At 54.7% G+C, this 21637-nt stretch overlaps 1 protein-coding gene across 3 annotated transcripts in view; it reads left to right on the top strand.

Moving 5' to 3' along the window:
- Positions 1–630: 630 nt before the first annotated feature.
- Positions 631–21637, top strand: part of LOC133358656 (myosin-10-like) — a 36443-nt gene continuing 15436 nt past the window's right edge. The window contains exons 1-15 of one of the 3 annotated variants that reach the window (XM_061577062.1): positions 631–825; positions 1356–1477; positions 4128–4197; positions 5293–5453; positions 6720–6828; positions 8671–8802; positions 10741–10947; positions 11859–11996; positions 12629–12752; positions 13835–14006; positions 14597–14809; positions 16045–16189; positions 19014–19220; positions 20059–20163; positions 20731–20883. In XM_061577062.1, the coding sequence (XP_061433046.1) occupies positions 712–825; positions 1356–1477; positions 4128–4197; positions 5293–5453; positions 6720–6828; positions 8671–8802; positions 10741–10947; positions 11859–11996; positions 12629–12752; positions 13835–14006; positions 14597–14809; positions 16045–16189; positions 19014–19220; positions 20059–20163; positions 20731–20883 (2172 nt within the window). In that variant the 5' untranslated portion in view covers positions 631–711. Of the gene's footprint in view, positions 826–1355; positions 1478–2746; positions 2784–4127; positions 4198–5292; positions 5454–6719; positions 6829–8670; positions 8803–9141; positions 9170–10740; positions 10948–11858; positions 11997–12628; positions 12753–13834; positions 14007–14596; positions 14810–16044; positions 16190–19013; positions 19221–20058; positions 20164–20730; positions 20884–21637 lie in introns of those variants that run through there. The other 2 variants (XM_061577063.1, XM_061577064.1) reach the window with 2 other exon arrangements.

Here is a 21637-nt window from a genome sequence, read left to right as displayed (position 1 = left end):
CCCACTTCAAATGATTTTCTTCCAACGCCTCTGACGCCTCGCCCGTGAAATCCCCCCCCCCCACTCCACCCACCTGCCCCCCACTTCAAATGATTTTCTTCCACCGCCTCTGACACCTGCCCCCCACTTCAAGTGGTTTTCTTCCACCGCCTCTGACGCCTCGCCCGTGAAATCCCCCCCCCCCCCCACTCCACCCACCTGCCCCCCACTTCAAGTGGTTTTCTTCCACCTCCTCTGACACCTGCCCCCCACTTCAAGTGGTTTTCTTCCACCTCCTCTGACACCTGCCCCCCACTTCAAGTGGTTTTCTTCCACCGCCTCTGACGCCTCGCCCGTGACAATCCCCCCCTCTCCACCCACCTGCCCCCCACTTCAAATGATTTTCTTCCACCGCCTCTGACACCTGCCCCCCACTTCAAATGATTTCCTTCCACCGCCTCCGAAACCTCGACCGTGAAATTCCCCCCCCTCTCCACCCACCTGCCCCCCACTTCAAATGATTTCCTTCCACAACCTCTAATACCTCACCCATGATTTTCCCATGCCACCAACCTCCCCCCCCCCTCTGCCCCCCCCCTTCTGCCCCCCCCTCTCTGCCCCCCCCCCCCCGTCCTCCCACCACCAGTTGACCGCATTGTGGGGCTGAACCAGGCGGCGAACCTGGGGGGCGACTCCGGCTTTGGCGGCGCCGCGTCCAAGACCAAGAAGGGCATGTTCCGCACGGTGGGGCAGCTGTACAAGGAGCAGCTGGGCAAGCTGATGGCCACGCTGCGAAGCACCAACCCCAACTTCGTGCGCTGCATCATCCCCAACCACGAGAAGAAGGTGGGGGGGGGGCGGGGGTGTGGGGGGCTGGGGGGGGGGTGGGGGGCGGGGGGGGGTTACGTGCGTGTCTCGGTGACGTGTCGTGCGTGGGTCACGTGGCTGTGTGTGGGTGGGTCACGTGGGTGTGTGTGGGTCATGTGAGTGTGGGTCGCGGGTGTGTGTGTCACGTGTGTGTGTGTCATGTGAGTGTGGGTCACGTGGGTGTGTGGGTCACGTGGGTGTAGGTCACGGGTGTGTGGGTCACGTGGGTGTGTGTGGGTCACACAGGTGAGGGTCACGTGGGTGAGGGTCACGGGGGTGTGGGTCACGTGTGTGTGTGGGTCACGTGGGTGTGGGTCACGCGGGTGTGGGTCACGTGGGTGTGGGTCACGTGGGTGTGTGTGTGTCACGCGGGTGTGGGTCACGTGGGTGTGTGTACGTTGAACTTCTTTCGCGCCATACGTAGCCAACCCCCTCTATTCCCTACCCCCTCTATCCCCCCCGCTACCCCCTCCCTCTATCCCCCCCGCTACCCCCCCCCCCCCCTCTAGTCTGGCAAGTTGGAGAGCCACCTGGTGCTGGAGCAGCTGCGCTGCAACGGGGTCCTGGAAGGGATCCGCATCTGCCGCCAGGGGTTCCCCAACCGCGTGGTCTTCCAGGAGTTCCGGCAGCGGTGAGGGCGGCGATAGAGCGTTGCCCCCTCGCACGTGTGCGTTCACTACGGGTGCTCAGGGTTTCCCCAAACCCCGTGGTCTTCCAGGAGTTCCGGCAGCGGTGAGGCCGGGGATAGAGCGTTGCCCCCTCGCACGTGTGCGTTCTCTACGGGTGCTCAGGGCTTCCCCAACCGCGTGGTCTTCCAGGAGTTCCGGCAGCGGTGAGGGCGGGGATAGAGCGTTGCCCCCTCGCACGCGTGCGTTCTCTATGGGTGCTCAGGGGTTCCGCAACTGCGTGGTCTTCCAGGAGTTCCGGCAGCGGTGAGGCCGGGGATAGAGCGTTGCCCCCTCGCACGTGTGCGTTCTCTACGGGTGCTCGGTGGTTCCGCAACCGCGTGGTCTTCCAGGAGTTCCGGCAGCGGTGAGGGCGGCGATAGAGCGTTGCCCCCTCGCACGTGTGCGTTCACTACGGGTGCTCAGGGTTTCCCCAAACCCCGTGGTCTTCCAGGAGTTCCGGCAGCGGTGAGGCCGGGGATAGAGCGTTGCCCCCTCGCACGTGTGCGTTCTCTACGGGTGCTCAGGGCTTCCCCAACCGCGTGGTCTTCCAGGAGTTCCGGCAGCGGTGAGGGCGGGGATAGAGCGTTGCCCCCTCGCACGTGTGCGTTCTCTACGGGTGGTCGGTGGTTCCGCAACCGCGTGGTCTTCCAGGAGTTCCGGCAGCGGTGAGGGCGGCGATAGAGCGTTGCCCCCTCGCACGTGTGCGTTCACTACGGGTGCTCAGGGTTTCCCCAAACCCCGTGGTCTTCCAGGAGTTCCGGCAGCGGTGAGGCCGGGGATAGAGCGTTGCCCCCTCGCACGTGTGCGTTCTCTACGGGTGCTCAGGGCTTCCCCAACCGCGTGGTCTTCCAGGAGTTCCGGCAGCGGTGAGGGCGGCGATAGAGCGTTGCCCCCTCGCACGTGTGCGTTCACTACGGGTGCTCAGGGTTTCCCCAAACCCCGTGGTCTTCCAGGAGTTCCGGCAGCGGTGAGGCCGGGGATAGAGCGTTGCCCCCTCGCACGTGTGCGTTCACTACGGGTGCTCAGGGTTTCCCCAAACCCCGTGGTTTTCCAGGAGTTCCGGCAGCGGTGAGGGCGGGGATAGAGCGTTGCCCCCTCGCACGCGTGCGTTCACTACGGGTGCTCAGGGCTTCCCCAAACCCCGTGGTCTTCCAGGAGTTCCGGCAGCGGTGAGGCCGGGGATAGAGCGTTGCCCCCTCGCACGTGTGCGTTCACTACGGGTGCTCAGGGGTTCCCCAACCGCGTGGTCTTCCAGGAGTTCCGGCAGCGGTGAGGCCGGGGATAGAGCGTTGCCCCCTCGCACGCGTGCGTTCTCTACGGGTGCTCAGTGGTTCCCCAACCGCGCGTAATTGACCATTAACGGCTTGATATGTAGAGGAGTGCAGAGCTTGGGCAATAGGGGTCCCATGGTGTGCTAGGAGATGTTTACTGCCTCGCCTGGTGTGCAGGAGGTCGTGGGTTCGATCCCGACCCTGTGATGCCTGCTGCTGTATATTTGGAGTTTGTGTCTCTCTCTCTCTCATCATCATCACGGTGGCTAGGAGATGTTAACTACCTCGCCTGGTGTACAGGAGGTCGTGGGTTCGATCCCGACCCTGTGATGCCTGCTGCTGTATATTTGGAGTTTGTGTCTCTCTCTCTCTCATCATCATCACGGTGGCTAGGAGATGTTAACTACCTCGCCTGGTGTACAGGAGGTCGTGGGTTCGATCCCGACCCTGACGCCTGCTGCTGTATATTTGGAGTTTGCGTGTCTCTCTCTCTCATCATCATCACGGTGGCTAGGAGATGTTAACTACCTCGCCTGGTTTACAGGAGGTCGTGGGTAGTGTATAGTGTAGTGTATAGAGTGGTGTGTAGTGTATAGTATAGTTTTTAGTAGTGTAGTGTATCGTGTAGTGTATAGTAGTGTAGTGTATCGTGTAGTGTATAGTAGTGTAGTGTATAGTGTAGTGTATAGTGTAGTGTATAGTGTAGTGTTTAGTAGTGTAGTGTATCGTGTAGTGTATAGTAGTGTAGTGTATCGTGTAGTGTATAGTAGTGTAGTGTATAGTGTAGTGTAGTGTATAGTGTAGTGTAGTGTATGGTGTAGTGTATAGTGTAGTGTGTAGTGTATAGTGTAGTGTATAGTGTCGTGTATAGTGTAGTGTATAGTGTAGTGTATAGCGTAGTGTATAGTGTAGTGTATAGTGTAGTGTGTAGTGTATAGTGTAGTGTATAGTGTCGTGTATAGTGTCGTGTATAGTGTAGTGTATAGCGTAGTGTATAGTGTAGTGTATAGTAGTGTATAGTGTAGTGTATAGTGTAGTGTATAGTAGTGTATAGTGTAGTGTATAGTGTAGTATATAGTGTAGTGTATAGTGTAGTGTATAGTGTAGTGTATAGTAGTGTATAGTGTAGTGTATAGTGTAGTGTAGTGTATAGTTTAGTGTATAGTGTAGTGTATAGTGTCGTGTATAGTGTAGTGTATAGTGTAGTGTATAGTAGTGTATAGTGTAGTGTATAGTGTAGTGTATAGCGTAGTGTGGGAATAAACAACGAAGAGTGTAAACTCCGATCTAAATGATGGTTGGGTCACCGCCCCTGTGTGTCAATGTTGCCGCTGCTTTCCAGGTACGAGATCCTGACCCCTCACGCCATCCCCAAGGGTTTCATGGACGGCAAGCAGGCGTGCGACCTCATGGTACGGCGAGAGGGGTGGAGGGGTTGATGGGTCACGGGGAGATGACGCCGGCCGTGGTGGTGACGAGTGGCGATGGCTACTAGAGATGGTGGTCACGGTGACGGCACGTGGCGATGGTAGTCACGGTGACGACGATGGTGTCGGTGATGGTGATGACGATGGTGGTGGTGGTGGTGATGGTGGTGGTGTTGGTGATGGTGTTGGTGATGGTGTTGGTGTTGGTGATGGTGTTGGTGGTGGTGATGATGATTGATGATGATGATGTTGGTGATGATGATGTTGGTGGTGATGATGATGATGATGGTGGTGATGATGATGGTGATGATGGTGATGATGTTGGTGGTGATGATGATGATGGTGATGATGATGGTGATGATGGTAGTGGTGATGATAGTGGTGGTGATGATGGTGATGATGATGATGATGAATCCAAGGGCAGTAATGTTACCCCGCATCTTACAATCCGACGATGATGTCGATTGCGATTCCATGACCCACACACCCCCATCATCTCTCCTAATCGCTCCGTCTCTCTGTCTCTCTGTCTCTCTGTCTCTGTGTCTCTCTGTCTCTCTGTCTCTCTGTTCCTGTCTCTCTGTTCCTGTCTCTCTGTCTCTCCGTCTCTCTGTCTCTCCGTCTCTCTGTCTTTCTCTCTCTGTGTGTCTCTCTCTCTGTCTCTCTCTCTCTGTGTCTTTCTCTCTCTGTGTCTCTGTCTCTCTCTCTCTTTGTCTGTCTCTCTCTGTGTGTCTCTGTGTCTCTGTCTCTCTATCTCTGTGTCTCTCTGTCTCTGTGTCTCTCTGTCTCTGTGTCTCTCTGTTCCTGTCTCTCTGTTCCTGTCGCTCTGTCTCTCTGTCTCTCTGTCTCTCTCTCTGTCTCTCTCTCTCTCTGTCTCTGTCTCTCCGTCTCTCTGTCTCTCTCTCTGTGTCTCTCTGTCTCTGTCTCTCTCTCTCTCTCTGTCTCTCTGTTCCTGTCTCTCTGTCTCTCTCTCTCTCTGTTCCTGCCTCTCTGTCTCTCTCTCTCTCTGTTCCTGCCTCTCTGTTCCTTTCTCTGTGTCTCTGTCTCTGTCACCCTCCCCACTACCTCCCCGCGTCTCAGATCAAATCCCTGGAGCTGGATTCGAACTTGTTCCGCATCGGCCAGAGCAAAGTGTTCTTCCGCACGGGAGTGCTCGCCCACCTGGAGGAGGAGCGCGACCTCAAGATCACCGACATCATCATCGCCTTCCAGTCGCTCTGCCGGGGATATCTCTCACGCAAGTACGCGCCCACTCGCTCGCTCGCAACAAAGACAAAGGTCCCCCGGGAAGCCTTAGCGGACTGTGGGGGCAAGTGCTGTCAGCGAGGAGCTGTGAAGGCTGGCACGACGCACAGACGCGCGCAGCAACAACTACAACTACAACAACTACAACAACAACTACAACAACTACAACAACACACCTGCAGCAACAACAACAACAACTACAACACCACATGCGCAGCAACAACTAAAACAACTACAACAACAGCACCACACGCAGCAGCAACAACAACTACAACAACACACGTGCAGCAACAACTACAACAACAACAACTACAACAACAGCACCACACACGCACAGATACGCAACAAAGACAAAGCTCCCCCTTGAAGCCTTAGCGGACTGTAGGGGCAAGTGCTGTTAGCGAGCACCTATGAAGGCCGGCACGGCACACGAGGGGGTGGGTGGCCAGCACCACGCCCGGCCGCCTTTGTCTCCCCGGTGCTAGCGATGTTTACTACACACCGCACCCAGGTACTAATTTGAGGCTGAATCGACCTAGGGGAAGCCCAGGGACCGGTTCAGATAATCGCCACCGGTGTTGGCCGTGAGCGGGAATCGAACCCGGGTCGCCGGGTTCGTAGCGCAGCGTAGCGCTAACCACTGCACCACCGCTCCCCACGCACACGTGTTCATGTGTGTACACGCATGTGTGTGTGAGTGTGTGAGTGTGTGTGTATGAGTGTGTGTATGAGTGTGTGTGTGAGTGTGTGTGTGAGTGTGTGTGAGTGTGTGTGCGCGTGTGTGTGTGAGTGTGTGTGCGCGTGTGTGTGTGTATGAGTGTGAGTGCGAGTGTGTGTGAGTGTGTGTGTGAGCGTGTGTGTATGAGTGTGTGTGTGAGTGTGTGTGTGAGTGTGTGAGTGTGTGTGTGTGAGTGTGTGTGTGAGTGTGTGTATGAGTGTGTGTGTGAGTGTGTGTGTGAGTGTGTGTGAGTGTGTGTGCGCGTGTGTGTGTGAGTGTGTGTGCGTGTGTATGAGTGGGAGTGCGAGTGTGTGTGAGTGTGTGTGTGAGCGTGTGTGTATGAGTGTGTGTGTGAGTGTGTGTGAGTGAACATGTGTGTGCGTACGCGTGTGTGTGTACACGTGTGTGTGTACACACGCATGTACAGCGGGCGCGACCGGACGTCTGTGAAACTACTAAGGGGAGCGGGGGGGGTGTAAGAAAAACCGAAGAGCTTAGTAGCTTATCGGATTCCTCGAGACTGCGGCGTGCGGGTGCCGTGCAGGGCGCACGCTCGCAAGATGCAGCAGATGAGCGCCCTGAAGATCCTGCAGCGCAACTGCGCCGCCTACCTGAAACTGCGAAACTGGCAGTGGTGGCGTCTCTTCACCAAGGTGTGCCACCCACATCGTCACCAACACCAACACCACACCACGTGACAGCACACCACGTGACACCAGCCCAAGTCACACCACGTCACACCACGTGACACCACCCCACGTCACACCACGTGACACCACACCACGTGACACCACACCAACACAACGTCACACCCCACCACACCACCCCAGCCACCCCAAACACCCCCCCCCACCACCCCCCACCACCCCAGCCACCCACAACACCCCCCCCACCACCCACCCCCACCACACACCCCCCCCACCACCCCAGCCACCTCCAACACACCACAGCACACCCCCCCCACCACCCCCCCACCACCACAGCCACACACAACACACCCCCCCACCCCCCTCACCACCCCCCCTACTACCCCCCCCTACCACCCCAGCCTCCCCACCATACCCACCCACCTACCCTCCTGTGCCGTTTGTTGTTGTGACGTCCTGACCCACGTGCACCGACTGGACGAAGAGCTTCATAGCTCATCGGATTCCTCCTGCAGTCTAAATACATATTCTGATTCTGACTGCCCCCCCACCCCCACACACACACACGGACCACCCTCAATGGCAAACACAAAAGCGACACAATACACACATCGGCTGGAGTAAAAACAAGAAGAGCCCTCTCCACCTTTAAAATTTCACCGAATATTTGAACGGTAACGAAAGTGGTGACGCGTCTCGCTCACGCCGGACGCAGCCCTGTTCCCGCCTCTCCCCCGTGAGCCTTGCTCCTCCACTCGGGGAGACAAAGGCGGACGGATTAAGGCACACGGGGGGGCTTTAGGGGCCTGCTGGAGAGATGAAGTGAAAAGTCACGTAGGTAAAAAAATCTAAAATAATAAAAGTAAAATAAAAATAAAATAAAAATCACGACGTTTCGGAGGCAACACAAGCTTCCGTCTTCAGGTGGAACCGTCACAGCACGATAGCTGTATCAAGTAAAAAATTAAAATAAATACAAATTAAATAAAAATCACGACGTTTCGGAGGCAACACAAGCTTCCGTCTTCAGGTGGAACCGTCACAGGACGATTGCTGTATCAAGTAAAAAATTTTAATAAATAAAAATAAAATAAAAATCACGACGTTTCGGAGGCAACACAAGCTTCCGTCTTCAGGTGGAACCGTCACAGCACGCTTGCTGTAATCAAGAAAAATTTTACTTGATTTTTTTACCTACGTGACTTTACCGAAAAAACCTAAGAATATGAATACTTGCAGTCACGAAAGCTTCAAATCTAGAAGTGAAAAGTGATTTCATTTGTGAATGCAGAATTTTTTTGTATTTGATGTTAGACTCGTAAAAAAAAAAATATTGGTTCTTTCGGTAAAGTCAAGTAGAAGGGAAATAATAAAATAATAAAATATTAAACAATATTTATATTATTTGATATAGAAGGGAAATAATAAAATAATATAAATATTAAACAATATTTACATTATTTTATATAGAAGGGAAATAATAAAATTATATAAATATAAAATAATATTTACATTATTTTATATAGAAGGGAAATAATAAAATAATATTAATATAAAAAATATTTTTCTTATTTTATTATTTCCCTTCTACGTGACTTTACCGAAAGAACCAACATCTTAATCCGGATTATATTATTGTATTTTATTTCCATTAATATTTCTATTAATATTTCTATTTTTATTTTTCATTTTCACCTACGTGACTTTACCCCAAAAAAACCTAAATCCTCGCAGTCACGAAAGCTTCAAATCTAGAATCTTAATCCGGCCCTGGCGCTGCTACCTGCGAACGGCACTTGCCCCTTCGATGCAAGGCTACACGGGGCACCTTTGTCTGTGTGCGTGCAGGTGAAGCCGCTCCTGCAGGTGACCCGTCAGGAAGAGGAGCTGCAAGCTCGCGACGAGGAGCTGAAGATGACGCGAGAGAGGCAGCAGAGGGCAGAGGCCATGCTGCACGAGCTGGAGTCCAAGCACGGACAGGTGTGTGTGTGTACAGGTGTGTGTGTGTGTGTACAGGTGTGTGTGTACAGGTGTGTGTGTGTGTACAGGTGAGTGTACAGGTGTGTGTGTACAGGTGAGTGTATGTACAGGTGTGTGTGTGTACAGGTGTGTGTGTGTACAGGTGAGTGTACAGGTGTGTGTGTGTACAGGTGTGTACAGGTGTGTACAGGTGTGTGTGTACAGGCGTGTGTGTGTGTACAGGTGAGTGTGTGTACAGGTGTGTGTGTGTACAGGTGAGTGTACAGGTGTGTGTGTGTACAGGTGTATGTGTGTGTACAGGTGAGTGTGTGTACAGGTGTGTGTGTGTGTGTACATGCTGCACGAGCTGGAGTCCAAGCACGGACAGGTGAGTGTGTGTGTGTACAGGTGTGTGTGTGTGTGTGTATAGGTAAGTGTGTGTGTGACCTCCTGTCAGCGGGCGTTCGACACTTCACGTGGCCTCAAGGTGCACTTGGCCTGGCACAAGCGTCGTGGTGACGTCACCGCCACTTAGTGGCGAATGGCGGTTGTTGTTGTTGTGTTGTGTGTGTGTACAGGTGTGTGTGTGTGTGTACCAGGTGTGTATGTTTGCCAGGTGTGTGTGTGTACCAGGTGTGTGCATGTGCCAGGTGTGTGTGTGTGTATCAGGTGTGTGTGTTTGCCAGGTGTGTGTGTGTACAGGTGTGTGTGTGTGCCAGGTGTGTGTGTGTGTGTACAGGTGTGTGTGTGTGCCAGGTGTGTGTGTGTACCAGGTGTGTGTGTTTGACAGGTGTGTGCGTGTGCCAGGTGTGTGTGTGTACCAGGTGTGTGTGTGTACCAGGTGTGTGTGTGTACAGGTGTGTGTGTGTGTGTGTACCAGGTGTGTGTGTTTGCCAGGTGTGTGTGTGTGTACCAGTTGTGTGCGTGTGCCAGGTGTGTGTGTTTGCCAGGTGTGTGTGTGTACAGTGTGTGTGTGTACAGGTGTGTGTGTGTACAGGTGTGTGTGTGTGCCAGGTGAGTGTGTACAGGGGTGTGTGTGTCTGTGTGTCACCTTATCCATCCTATGCTCATCCGTGTGTCCGTCTGCATCTCCTACGTCCACTTATCCCCACATCCGTCTGCTTGTCTCTCCCACGCTGCACGCATGCTCACGCGCGCACACACACATGCACACACGCGCGCACACGCGCACACACGCTCACTCACACACTCACACAAACATACACACACGCTCACTCACACATACAAACACACACACGCGCTCACTCACACACACGCTCACTCACACATACAAACACACACACACACGCTCACTCACACACACGCTCACTCACTCACTCACACACTCACACAAACACACACACACGCTCAATCACACGCGCACACACGCACGCGCTCACACGCACGCGTGCACACACACACTCTCACACACACTCACTCACCCACACGCTCACACACACACACTCGCACACACGCTCACACACACGTGCACACATGCGCTCGTGCACACACGCGCTCACTCACATACACATACACACACTCACAAACACGCTCACACACACTCGCACACACGCTCACACACTCTCACACACACACACACACTCGCACACACGCTCACACACACGTGCACACATGCGCTCGTGCACACACGCGCTCACTCACATACACACACTCACACACACGCTCACACACACTCGCACACACGCTCACACACTCTCACACACTCTCACACTCTCACACACTCACACACACACACTCACACACACACACTCTCACACACACTCACACACACTCACACTCACACACACGCTCACACACACACTCACACACACACTCACACACACACTCGCACTCTCTCACACACACACTCACTCACTCACACTCTCACACACACTCTCACACACACACACTCACTCTCACACACACTCTCACACACACACAACGCTTCACCCCACGCAGCTCGTGGATGAGAAGCAGATCCTGGCGGAGCAGCTGCAGGCGGAGATCGAGCTGTGTGCCGAGGCGGAGGAGATGCGTGTCCGTCTCGAGGTGAAGCGACAGGAGCTGGAGGAGATCTTGCACGAGCTGGAGTCACGTGTGGAGGAGGAAGAGGAACGCTCGCAGACGCTGGCACTCGACAAAAAGAAGATGCAGCAGCACCTGCAGGTGCAGCAGACGTCACCTGGAGATTGTAGATTTGAAGCTTTCGTGACCGCAAGGATTCATATTCTTCGGGTTTTTTCAGTAAAGTCACGTAGGTGAAAAAAAAATGTAATAATATAATATGTTTTATCCACGTGACTTTACCGAAAAAAAACTAAGAATATGTCTTATGAATATGAATATGTTGCCTCCGAAACGTCGTGATCTTTATTTTATTTTATTATTTTTATTAATTTTGATGTTTTACCTACGTGACTTTACCGAAAACACCTAAGAATAAGAATATGTCACCTGTAGACCCCTTAGCGATGCCCCCCCCTCCCACCCACGTCCCTACCTTGTTACAGATCGATTCAGATCTTAGTTGGTCACCCACCGCCCCCCCCCCCCACTCCCGTGCCCCTTATGAATTTCGACGTTCATCCTACAAAGTCCCACCACAAGGGAGAAACGCAAACACCAACCCTCTTGTTGTGATGACGATGATGATGATGGGATGTTGTGGTGGTGATGATGATAATGATGATGATGGTGATGATGATGGTGGTGGTGATGATGATGATGGTGATGATGATGGTGGTGGTGATGATGATGACAATGATCCTAATGTGGTGGTGGTGGTGGTGGTGATGATAATGATGATGATGAGATGTTGTGGTAGTGATGATGATGATGACAATGATCCTATTGTGGTGGTGGTGGTGGTGGTGGTGATGATTATGATGATGAGATGTTGTGGTAGTGATGATGATGATGATGACAATGATCCTATTGTGGTGGTGGTGGTGATGACATTGATGGTATCGTGGTGGTGGTGGTGATGAGATCTTGTGATGATGCTGATGATGTGGTGGTGATGGTGATGAGATGTTGTGATGACGACGACGACGACGACCACGCGTCACCCCCCACAGGACCTCGAGGACCAGCTGGATGAGGAGGAGACAGCGCGCCAGAAGCTGCAGCTGGAGAAGGTCACCGCCGAGTCCAAGATCAAGAAGATGGAGGAGGACCTCATCATGCTGGATGACCAGCACAGCAAGCTGGGCAAGGTCAGGGATCGACGCTCACCCGGCACGCACGGAGCCAGCGGGGCGCTCGCGATGACCTTCACGATGATCACTCCTTAGCTGCTGCCGCTGAAGACGACGACGATGATGATGACGACGATGATGATGACGACGACGATGACGACGATGATGCGGGTGACACTGGTGACGATGATGACGACGACGATGATGACGACGTTGCTGACGATGGTGATGACGACGCCGATGACGACGCCGATGACGACGACGATGACGACGATGATGACGACGATGACGACGATGATGACATTGATGACGATGGTGCGGGTCACACTGATGATGACGACGATGACGACATTGATGACGACGCCAATGACGACGATAATGACTCCTTAGCTGCTGCCGCTGAAGACGACGACGATGACGATGACGATGATGATGATGATGACGACAATGATGACGACGATGATGACGACGCCGATGACGACGATGATGACGTTGCTGACGATGGTGCTGATGACACTGGTGACGACGATGATGACGACATTAATGACGACGGTTGCTATTGACGATGCCGATGACAACGACGCTATAGTCGCTCGTCATCGCTCATTGTCGCTCACCGTCGTCACCGTCGTCACCGTCGCCGCCCGCAGGAGAAGAAGCAGCTGGAGGAGCGTGTGGCCGAGTTCACGTCGCACCTGGCGGAGGAGGAGGAGAAGGTGAAGTCGCTGAGCAAGGCCAAGGCCAAGCAGGACGCCATCATCGCCGACATGGAGGGTGAGCGCCTCCCGCTCGCCACGCGCCTCGCGGACGGTCACTCGGGGGGCGGCCATGACACCCTGGGGGGCGGCCATGACACCCTGGGGGGCGGGGGGAGGGGGGGGTGGAGGGAAAAATCCACCTGGTTCTTCGACAAGATGAACTCTCAATCGGTTTTATCTTTTTTTTCTATCTCCACATCTCTCTCTCTGTGTCTCTCTCCATATCTCTCCCCATCTCTCTCTCCATCTCTCTCTGTGCCCATCTCTCTCTCAATGTATCTCTCACTCTCTCCACATCTCTCCATGTCTCTCTCCCCATCTCTCTCTCTACGTCTCTCTCCCCATCTCTCCCCATCTCTCTCTCTCTCTACGTTTCTCTCACTATCTCCCCATCTCTCGTGTCTCTCTCTCCCCATCTCTCTCCCCATCTCCCCATCTCTCTCTCTCACTCTCTCCCCATCTCTCTCTCTCTACGTTTCTCTCACTATCTCCCCATCTCTCGTGTCTCTCTCTCCCCATCTCTCTCTCCCCATCTCTCTCTCCCCATCTCCCCATCTCTCTCACTCTCTCCCCATCTCTCCGTGTCTCTCTCTCTACGTCTTTCTCACTCTCTCCCCATCTCTCGTGTCTCTCTCTCCCCATCTCTCTCTCCCCATCTCTCTCTCCCCATCTCTCTCTCCCCATCTCCCCATCTCTCTCACTCTCTCCCCATCTCTCCGTGTCTCTCTCTCTACGTCTTTCTCACTCTCTCCCCATCTCTCGTGTCTCTCTCTCCCCATCTCTCTCTCCCCATCTCTCTCTCCCCATCTCTCTCTCCCCATCTCTCTCTCCCCATCTCTCTCTCCCCATCTCTCTCTCCCCATCTCCCCATCTCTCTCACTCTCTCCCCATCTCTCCGTGTCTCTCTCTCTACGTCTTTCTCACTCTCTCCCCATCTCTCGTGTCTCTCTCTCCCCATCTCTCTCTCCCCATCTCTCTCTCCCCATCTCTCTCTCCCCATCTCTCTCTCCCCATCTCTCTCTCCCCATCTCTCTCCCCATCTCCCCATCTCTCCCCATCTCTCCCCATCTCTCTCCGTCTCTCTCGACGCGCTCGCAGACCGTCTCAAGGACGAGGAGAAGTCTCGGCAGGAGCTGGAGAAGTCTAAGCGGAAGCTGGAGGCCGAGGGCTCCGACCTGCAGGACCACATCGCTGAGCTGCTGCGGCAGATCGAGGACCTCAAAGCGCAGCTCGCCAAGAAGGAACACGAGCTGCAGGCGGCCACCGCCCGGTACGCAGTGACCCAGGAGATGTTCACTACCTCGCCTGGTGTGCAGGAGGTCGTGGGTTCGATCCACGTCTCTTACTTCCACCTACAACCCCTTGACCGTCTGCTGTGTTGTTTAGTTTTCACAATCGACATCGTCACCATCATGATCATCACCATCATCATCACCATGATCATCATCACTACCACCATTTCACCACCACCACCATCATCACCATCGCCATCACTATCACCACCACCACCATCATCGTCATATCACCACCACCATCGCCATCACTATCACCATCACCACCATCACTATCATCACCACCACCACCACCATCGTCATCACTATCACCACCACCACCACTATCATCACTATCATCACCACCATCATCATCATCACCATCATCACAACAATCACCACCATCACCTTCATCATCATCATCATTGTCATCGCTATCACCACCACTATCATCATCACTATCATCACCACCACCGTCATCACCACCACCACCACCATCATCATCACCACCACCGTCATCGTCGCCCTCATCACCCCATCGTCCGACTCACCCTCCCGCCAACCCCCGCCCCCCCCCCGCCCCCCCCAGGGGTGACGACGAGGCAGCGCAGAAGACGAGCGCGCTCAAGTTGGTGCGCGAGCTGCAGGCGCAGCTTGCCGAGCTGCAGGAGGACCTGGAGGCGGAGCGGGCGGCTCGGGCCAAGGTGGAGAAGCTCAAACGGGACCTGGGCGAGGAGCTGGAGGCGCTCAAGACGGAGCTGGAGGACACCCTGGACACCACCGCCGCACAACAAGAGCTCAGGTGGCGCCGCCTGATCCGCTTGCCCGTCGCGTGATCGCGGCCGACGATCGTGCGCCCACTTTGAAACGTTCGCCAACGAAGGAATTAGCACGTGTAAATTTTGATTTAAAGCTTTCGTGACCCTTCTAAGTGACTTTACCGAAAGAACAAAGAAGATGAATTAGCACGTGCTTGGTTCGTTTGGGTGATGTCGCGTAGGTGGAGAATGAAAATTAAATTAAGTTATAAATAAATTGAAAATATTGAAAGCTAAAAATATATAATAAAATAAAATAATTCTCACGCCTTAAAGCTTTCGTCACTACAGGGATTCATCTTCTTGGTTCTTTCGGTAAAGTCACGTAGAATTCTAGCTTTACATCGAAATTATCACATGCTTGGTTCTTTGGGTGATGTCACGTAGGTAGAGAATGAAAATTAAGTTAAAAATAAGTTGAAATAAAATTTCGATTTGAAGATTTCGTGACTGCGGGGATTCATCTTCTTGGTTCTTTCGGTAAAGTCACGTAGAAGGGAAGTAATAAAATAATAAAAATAAAACATAATAAAATAATTCTCACTACGTTTCGGCCACAACGCAAGCAGCCGTCCTCAGGTGAAGAACAGGTCTGTCGAGAAGACAGCGTCTGAATGACGCACCCCAGGCTTGGAGCGTCTATTTAAGCTGGGATGGAGGGGGAAGAGCGCTTTGACAGCTTAAATAGAATCTATGGGTCTGTGCGAGTTTATGGGCCTCTGTGTGAGTCTATGGGTCTCTGTGTGAGTCTATGGGTCTCTGTATGAGTCTATGGGTCTCTGTGTGAGTCTATGGGTCTCTGTGTGAGTCTGTGGGTCTCTGTGTGAGTCTATGGGTCTCTGTGTGAGTCTATGGGTCTCTGTGTGAGTCTATTGTTCTCTGTGTGAGTCTATGGGTCTCTGTGTGAGTCTATGGCTCTCTGTGTGAGTCTATGGCTCTCTGTGTGAGTCTATGGCTCTCTGTGTGAGTCTATGGCTCTCCGTGCGAGTCTATGGGTCTCTGTGTGAGTCTATGGCTCTCTGTGCGAGTCTATGGCTCTCTGTGTGAGTCTATGGTTCTCCGTGCGAGTCTATGGCTCTCTGTGCGAGTCTATGCGTCTCTGTGTGAGTCTATGGGTCTCTGCGAGTCACCGATCCCCAAAAACCACGCTCGGCATTCTAGGTAACACATCCGCCCCCCCTTCCGATTGCCGCCCCCCCTCCCTCTTCTCGGTGCTCAGGGCTAAGCGAGAGCACGAGGTGGCGGAGCTGCGGCGAGCGCTGGAGGAGGAGGTGCGCTCACACGAGTCGCAAGTCCAGGAGATGCGCAAGAAGCACACGCAGACGCTGGAGGAGATGACCGAGACGCTGGAGAGCGTCAAGAGGGTCAGCGCCACCGCCACTCAACTCCACCACCCACTACCCAACACCGCCACCCACCACTCAACTCCACCACCCACTACCCAACACCGCCACTCACCGCTCAACACCTCCACTCATAACTCAACACCACCACCCACTACCGCCACCCACCACTCAACACCACCACCTACCACTCAACACTGCCACCCACTACCCAACACCTCCACCCACCACTCAACACCTCCACTCATAACTCAACACAACCACCCACTACCCAACACCACCACCCACCACCCAACACCGCCACCCACCACTCAACACCTCCACTCATAACTCAACACCGCCACCCATCACTCAAAACCACCACCCACTACCGCCACCCACCACTCAACTCCACCACTCAACACCACCACCCACCACTCAACTCCACCACCCACCACTCAACTCCACCACCCACCACTCAACACCACCACCCACCACTCAACACCTCCACCCACCACTCAACACCTCCACCCACCACTCAACACCACCACCCACCACTCAACTCCACCACCCACCACTCAACACCACCACCCACCACTCAACACCTCCACCCACCACTCAACTCCACCACCCACCACTCAACACCACCACCCACCACTCAACACCACCACCCACCACTCAACTCCACCACCCACCACTCAACACCACCACCCACCACTCAACACCACCACCCACCACTCAACACCTCCACCCACCACTCAACACCTCCACCCACCACTCAACACCACCACCCACCACTCAACTCCACCACCCACCACTCAACACCTCCACCCACCACTCAACACCACCACCCACCACTCAACACCTCCACCCACCACCCACCACTCAACACCTCCACCCACCACTCAACACCTCCACCCACCACTCAACACCTCCACCCACCACTCAACACCTCCACCCACCACTCAACACCACTATCCACCACTCAACACCACCACCCACCACTCAACACCACTACCCATCACTCAACACCACCACCCACCACTCAAAACCTCCACCCACCACTCAACACCACCACTCAACACCACCACCCACCACTCAACACCTCCACCCACCACTCAACACCACCACCCACCACTCAACACCACCACCCACCACTCAACACCACCACCCACCACTCAACACCTCCACCCACCACTCAACACCACCACCCACCACTCAACACCACCACCCACCACTCAACACCACCACCCACCACTCAACACCACCACCCACCACTCAACACCACCACCCACCACTCAACACCTCCACCCACCACTCAACACCACCACCCACCACTCAACACCTCCACCCACCACTCAACACCACCACCCACCACTCAACACCTCCACCCACCACTCAACACCTCCACCCACCACTCAACACCACCACCCACCACTCAACACCTCCACCCACTACTCAACACCTCCACCCACCACTCAACACCACCACCCACCACTCAACACCTCCACCCACCACTCAACACCACCACCCACCACTCAACACCACCACCCATCGCTCAACACCACCACCCACCACTCAACACCTCCACCCACCACTCAACACCTCCACCCACCACTCAACACCACCACCCACCACTCAACACCTCCACCCACTACTCAACACCTCCACCCACCACTCAACACCTCCACCCACCACTCAACACCACCACCCACCACTCAACACCTCCACCCACCACTCAACACCTCCACCCACCACTCAACACCTCCACCCACCACTCAACACCTCCACCCACCACTCAACACCTCCACCCACCACTCAACACCTCCACCCACCACTCAACACCTCCACCCACCACTCAACACCTCCACCCACCACTCAACACCACCACCCACCACTCAACACCTCCACCCACCACCCAACACCACCACCCATCACTCAACACCTCCACCCACCACTCAACACCACCACCCACCACTCAACACCACCACCCACCACTCAACACCTCCACCCACCACTCAACACCTCCACCCACCACTCAACACCTCCACCCACCACTCAACACCTCCACCCACCACTCAACACCTCCACTCCACCCACCACTCAACACCTCCACCCACCACTCAACACCTCCACCCACTACTCAACACCTCCACCCACCACTCAACACCTCCACCCACCACTCAACACCACCACCCACCACTCAACACCACCACCCACCACTCAACACCTCCACCCACCACCCACCACTCAACACCTCCACCCACCACTCAACACCTCCACCCACCACTCAACACCTCCACCCACCACTCAACACCTCCACCCACCACTCAACACCACCACCCACTACTCAACACCTCCACCCACCACTCAAAACCTCCACCCACTACTCAACACCTCCACCCACCACTCAACACCACCACCCACCACTCAACACCACCACCCACCACTCAACACCCCCACCCACCACTCAACACCTCCACCTACCACTCACACACCCCACCACCACCCCCACCACTCAACACCTCCACCCACCACTCAACACCTCCACCCACCACTCAACACCTCCACCCACCACTCAACACCTCCACCCACCACTCAACACCTCCACCCACCACTCAACACCACCACCCACCACTCAACACCACCACCCACCACTCAACACCCCCACCCACCACTCAACACCTCCACCCACTACTCAACACCACCATCCACCACTCAACACCACCACCCACCACTCAACACCTCCACCCACCACTCAACACCACCACCCACAACTCAACACCTCCACCCACCACCCACCACTCAACACCACCACCCACCACCTCCGTTGACCTCCGTTGACCTCCGTGACCTCCGCCCTTAGGCCAAGGTGACCCTGGAGAAAACGAAGCAGGGCCTGGAGGTGGAGAAGCAGGAACTGCTGCACGAGGTCAAGGGGCTGCAGGCGGCGCGCTCCGACCTCGAGCACCGGCGCAAGAAGCTGGAGACGCAGCTGCAGGAGGCGACGGGCAAGCACGTGGAGACGGAGCGCGAGCGCCTGGAGCTCGTGGAGCGCTCCTCCCGCCTGCAGGTGACGCACGCGCAGCAAACAGAGACCCGCGGAGTTGCATGGAGACCCGTAGAGACCCGTAGAGTTGCATGGAGACCCATGGAGTTGCACAGAGACCCGTAGAGACCCGTAGAGTTGCATGGAGACCCGTAGAGACCCGTAGAGTTGCATGGAGACCCGTGGAGTTGCATAGAGACCCGTAGAGACCCGTAGAGTTGCATGGAGACCTGTGGAGTTGCATAGAGACCCGTAGAGACCCATCGAGTTGCATGGAGACCCGTGGAGTTGCATAGAGACCCGTGGAGTTGCATAGAGACCCATAGAGTTACACAGAGACCCGTGGAGTTACACAGAGACCCGTGGCGTTGCATGGAGACCCACGGAGTTGCCTGGAGACCCATGGAGTTACACAGAGACCCATAGAGACCCGTGGAGTTACACAGAGACCCATGGAGTTGCATAGAGACCCGTAGATTTATTTAGAGATCCATAGAGACCCATAGAGTTACACAGAGACCCGTAGAGACCCATAGAGTTACACAGAGACCCGTAGAGTTATATAGAGACCCATAGAGACCCATAGAGTTACACAGAGACCCATAGAGTTACACAGAGACCCATAGATTTACACAGAGACCCATAGAGTTACATAGAGACCCATAGACCACAGCCCAAGAGGAGCATGGGTAGTGGCGCCAAGCAGCATGAAATCACCGCATGGTGGCCACGTGCAAGGGTATCCAGACGTGGTTACATCTCTCTTGACCTATTGACCTCCCGCACCCTGACCCCCATGACCCACCCTCCACCACCCCCCCCCCGGCGCCCCTCCCCCGCACCCCCGTGGCGACGCTGACAGGTGGAGCTGGACAACGTGACGTCCATCGTGACCCAGACGGAGACCAAGGTGCTCAAGCTGTCCAAGGACGTGGCGAGCATCCAGACGCAGCTGCAGGACACCCAGGTGGGGCACACGCACACGCGCGCACGCACGCACACACACACACACGCACACACACACGCACGCACAGCACGCACACACACACGCACGCACACACGCACACACGCACACACACACACGCTCGCACACGCACGCACGCACACACGCACGCACACACGCACACACGCACACACGCACACACGCACACACGCGCACACGCACGCACACACGCACGCACACACGCACACACGCACACACACGCACACGCACACACACACACACACATGCACACACACGCACACACACACACGCACACACGCACACACACGCACACACCACAACACACACACACACACAACACAACACACACACACACGCACACACACACACACACACGCACACAACACACACGCACACACACACGCACACACCACAACACACACACACACCACAACACAACACGCACACAACACACGCACACACACAACACACACACACACAACACACACACGCACACACACGCACGAGCGTGCACAACACACACCGACGTCGGGCTGACGTCTTGATCCACGGTCTCCCCGCTGAGCGCAGGAGCTGCTCCAGGAGGAGACGCGTCAGAAGCTGCAGCTGAGCAGCAAGGCGCGCCAGCTGGAGGAGGAGAAGGCCGGCCTTGCCGAGCAGCTGGAGGACGAGGAGGAGGCACGCAGAGCCACGGAGAAGCAGCTCTCCTCCATCACGCTGCAGGTGGGCGCACGGCCAGGGCAGGCGGGGGCGGGGGCGGGGGGGAGGTCAACATGGGTAGGTCACGGTCACTTGCTCGGAGCGCGGATGCATGGGACACCTGGGTCAGGGATTGAACTTAGAGATTTGCAGTCAGAGCACTGATACATGGGACACCTGGGTCAGAGATTGAACTTAGAGATTTGCAGTGAGAGCACTGATACATGGGACACCTGGGTCAGAGATTGAACTTAGAGATTTGCAGTCAGAGCACTGATACATGGGACACCTGGGTCAGAGATTGAACTTAGAGATTTGCAGTGAGAGCACTGATACATGGGACACCTGGGTCAGAGATTGAACTTAGAGATTTGCAGTGAGAGCACTGATACATGGGACACCTGGGTCAGAGATTGAACTTAGAGATTTGCAGTCAGAGCACTGATACATGGGACACCTGGGTCAGGGATTGAACTTAGAGATTTGCAGTCAGAGCACTGATACATGGGACACCTGGGTCAGGGATTGAACTTAGAGATTTGCAGTCAGAGCACTGATACATGGGACACCTGGGTCAGGGATTGAACTTAGAGATTTGCAGTCAGAGCACTGATACATGGGGACACCTGGGTCAGGGATTGAACTTAGAGATTTGCAGTCAGAGCACTGATACATGGGACACCTGGGTCAGGGATTGAACTTAGAGATTTGCAGTCAGAGCACTGATACATGGGACACCTGGGTCAGGGATTGAACTTAGAGATTTGCAGTCAGAGCA

This window comes from Lethenteron reissneri, chromosome 63 (genome assembly GCF_015708825.2).
Source record: "Lethenteron reissneri isolate LAM-NWPU_2019-01 chromosome 63, ASM1570882v1, whole genome shotgun sequence".
Taxonomy (NCBI): domain Eukaryota; kingdom Metazoa; phylum Chordata; class Hyperoartia; order Petromyzontiformes; family Petromyzontidae; genus Lethenteron; species Lethenteron reissneri.
Note: the sequence above shows the minus strand (reverse complement) of the source record. Positions and strands in the feature narration are given on the sequence as shown.